This window comes from Gavialis gangeticus, unplaced genomic scaffold (genome assembly GCF_001723915.1).
Source record: "Gavialis gangeticus isolate Ggan-Ray unplaced genomic scaffold, GavGan_comp1, whole genome shotgun sequence".
NCBI lineage: Eukaryota > Metazoa > Chordata > Crocodylia > Gavialidae > Gavialis > Gavialis gangeticus.
Genome location: NW_017729034.1, coordinates 58,292,214 through 58,294,573, shown reverse-complemented (window position 1 = coordinate 58,294,573; position 2,360 = coordinate 58,292,214). Strand labels below are relative to the sequence as shown.

The 2,360-nt window shown below is 44.0% G+C and overlaps 1 protein-coding gene across 2 annotated transcripts in view; it reads right to left on the bottom strand.

Annotated features, from left to right (window-relative positions):
• Positions 1-2,360, bottom strand: part of GNPAT (glyceronephosphate O-acyltransferase) — a 46,150-nt gene that overhangs the window by 31,112 nt on the left and 12,678 nt on the right. Inside the window, exon 2 of one of the 2 annotated variants that reach the window (XM_019527217.1) lies at positions 2,044-2,235. In XM_019527217.1, the coding sequence (XP_019382762.1) occupies positions 2,044-2,235 (192 nt within the window). The remainder of the gene's footprint in view (positions 1-2,043; positions 2,236-2,360) is intronic. The other variant, XM_019527218.1, reaches the window with a different exon arrangement.

Here is a 2,360-nt window from a genome sequence, read left to right as displayed (position 1 = left end):
TGGAATCTGCCCGGTAACAGGTGATGTATTCCAAATTGGTTGGCTGACAGCCAACTGGGGCTGACCTCCACTGGCCCAGGTGAATGAGGTCACAGGAGTATATAAGTTAGGTGGGGGCAGGGGGGCAGAAGGAAGGAGGGGCAGACCTAGGTTACAGTGTATGGTCTGGAACATAAAGTAGTGACTGTAATGCTAGAGATGGAAGAATGGAGAGTATATATTGCATGTCCTTGTTTCTACGAGTTTACTGGGTGCTGAGTACTCAGCAACTTTGGCTGCTGACATGTATATGCTAATTTCCCAGGGGTTTTTTTTTTTATACCTCATTGACTATGTGCAAGTGAAAGAAATGTGAAACCCGTACTAAAGTATAAGGCAAAACTCCAGATGGAAAAGCAGGGTTGTGTGCTTGACATGTAAATACTACCTATCTAAAAATAACTCCAAAGCCAAGCTTTTTAAAAAACTGTCCAATGCACCAGATGCATCTCTACACTAAGTTTCATGAAGTTGGAATTTTTTTTAAGAGGTCAACGATGTCAATTCAGATCATCAAGACAAAATTTCAGCAGGAGTCCCAATTCAAAAATGTCTTAAATGCTGTAATGCATCCACTTTTAGATATAAAGAAGACTTTATGCCCTGTTTTAACCCCCTTTCAAATACAAAACAACTACAGAATTTGTCAGATCCCTCCAAAACACAAAAAAACTGCTTCAGAAAACAGAATGCTTTTGTGTTTTGTAATGCTGCTATCAAGATTAGCTTGACTTTTTAATCAAACTGTACATCCATTACTGCAAACCAAAAGGCTGCTAGGTATGCTAATCACTAGGGGTGTGTGAAGCGGGCCCTATTCAATTCAGATTTGGCCCGAATCTGGGACAGTGGTTCAATTTGTTGATTCAGATCCCTGTCCCTGATTTGATTCAAATCTGAAGAGTTGATAGTGATTCGTAGAATCAGCAATTTGGACATAGACACAGCTTTAAGTTTTTTCTACATACCTCGAGGTACCAGTGCGGCTTGTGTGCGCTGCAATGCTGGGGTGGATGGAGCATCTCACAGGAGTGCAGGTGGGGGCCCCCTCCACATGCTTAGTGGCAAACCCGGAAGTATTTCTAGTCCACTGCCAGGTCCACTGGGGGCCCCCACCCCGCATCCCCTGGCTTAGCAATCAGCTGCAGAGGGACCTCAGGGGGCCCCCCAGACCCAGGAGGCACCAGTTGCCAAGCTGGAAGGGAGTAGGGGAGGAAAGTGCTTCTGGTCCACTCTGGGTCTGCTGCCAAGCATGCTAGGGACCTCCCTGCACTTCTGTGGGATGCTCCATGTGCCCCAGCATCACAGCATTCACAGGCCCCTACTACTTAGAGGTATGTAGAAAAAACATTTAAAGCTGTGTCCTGAATTGCCGAATCGATTCAGAGGGTTCCAATTCGATTCAGAGAGATTAAAGGGTCCTCTGATTTGATGTGGAGATCTGGCCACTGAATTGGGCTGAATCTCCACTGAATCAAATCAGGGACCAAAGCTTCACACAGCCCTACTAACCAACAAATGTCAGAGATGGCAGCCCTTTGTAGCAAATCATTATTTATTTTGCACCCTGCCCCACCTTCTGCCATACTTCATGTGCATTAACGCAGCTAACTACTTCTTTCTAATTACAGTTGGAAAGATAAAAATCCTTGCCTTATAGCCATGATGGTCCAGGAATTATGCAAGAGGGAAGGATTTTTGTCCTTCCAACTATAAGTAGAAAGAAATAGTTTACTGCGTTAATGTGCATGAAGTAAGGTAGAAAATAGGGCAGGATGGCACCTTAAAGACTAACGTTTTTAGAAAGGCATATGTTTTCGTCAGATGCTATGAACGGACATGTTCCGAAAGCCATACCCCTCGATTGTCTTAGTCTTTTAAGGTGCCACCTTGTCCTGCCTTCTGCCCAACTTTCAGCAGGTAACCTAAGCAACAGAAAATTTATGCCATGTCTTATGCAATGTTCACCTGGGCTTCTTTTATGGTCTCTCTGTCCAGACTTACCTGTCTGATAACATATTGAACTTGGTCAGATTGTAGAACAGTAGTTTTAATAGCACTTGGCTTGCAAGGTGAAAGCCCTTTATAAACAACAGGGCTGAAACATTTCATTGCGTATCTCAGGTCACTGGACTGCCGCCTCTCCTCCAAGATATCTTCAAAGTCATCCCTCTTCTTTGACGTGAACTCTTTCTGCTGGGAATACACAAACAAAGAATGAGACAATATCCAACTTTAGCCATTTCTCTTAGCTACATCAGGCAAACTTTGTTCTGTTACCATTCACAGATTTCACAGACATTAGGGCTGGAAGGGACCTC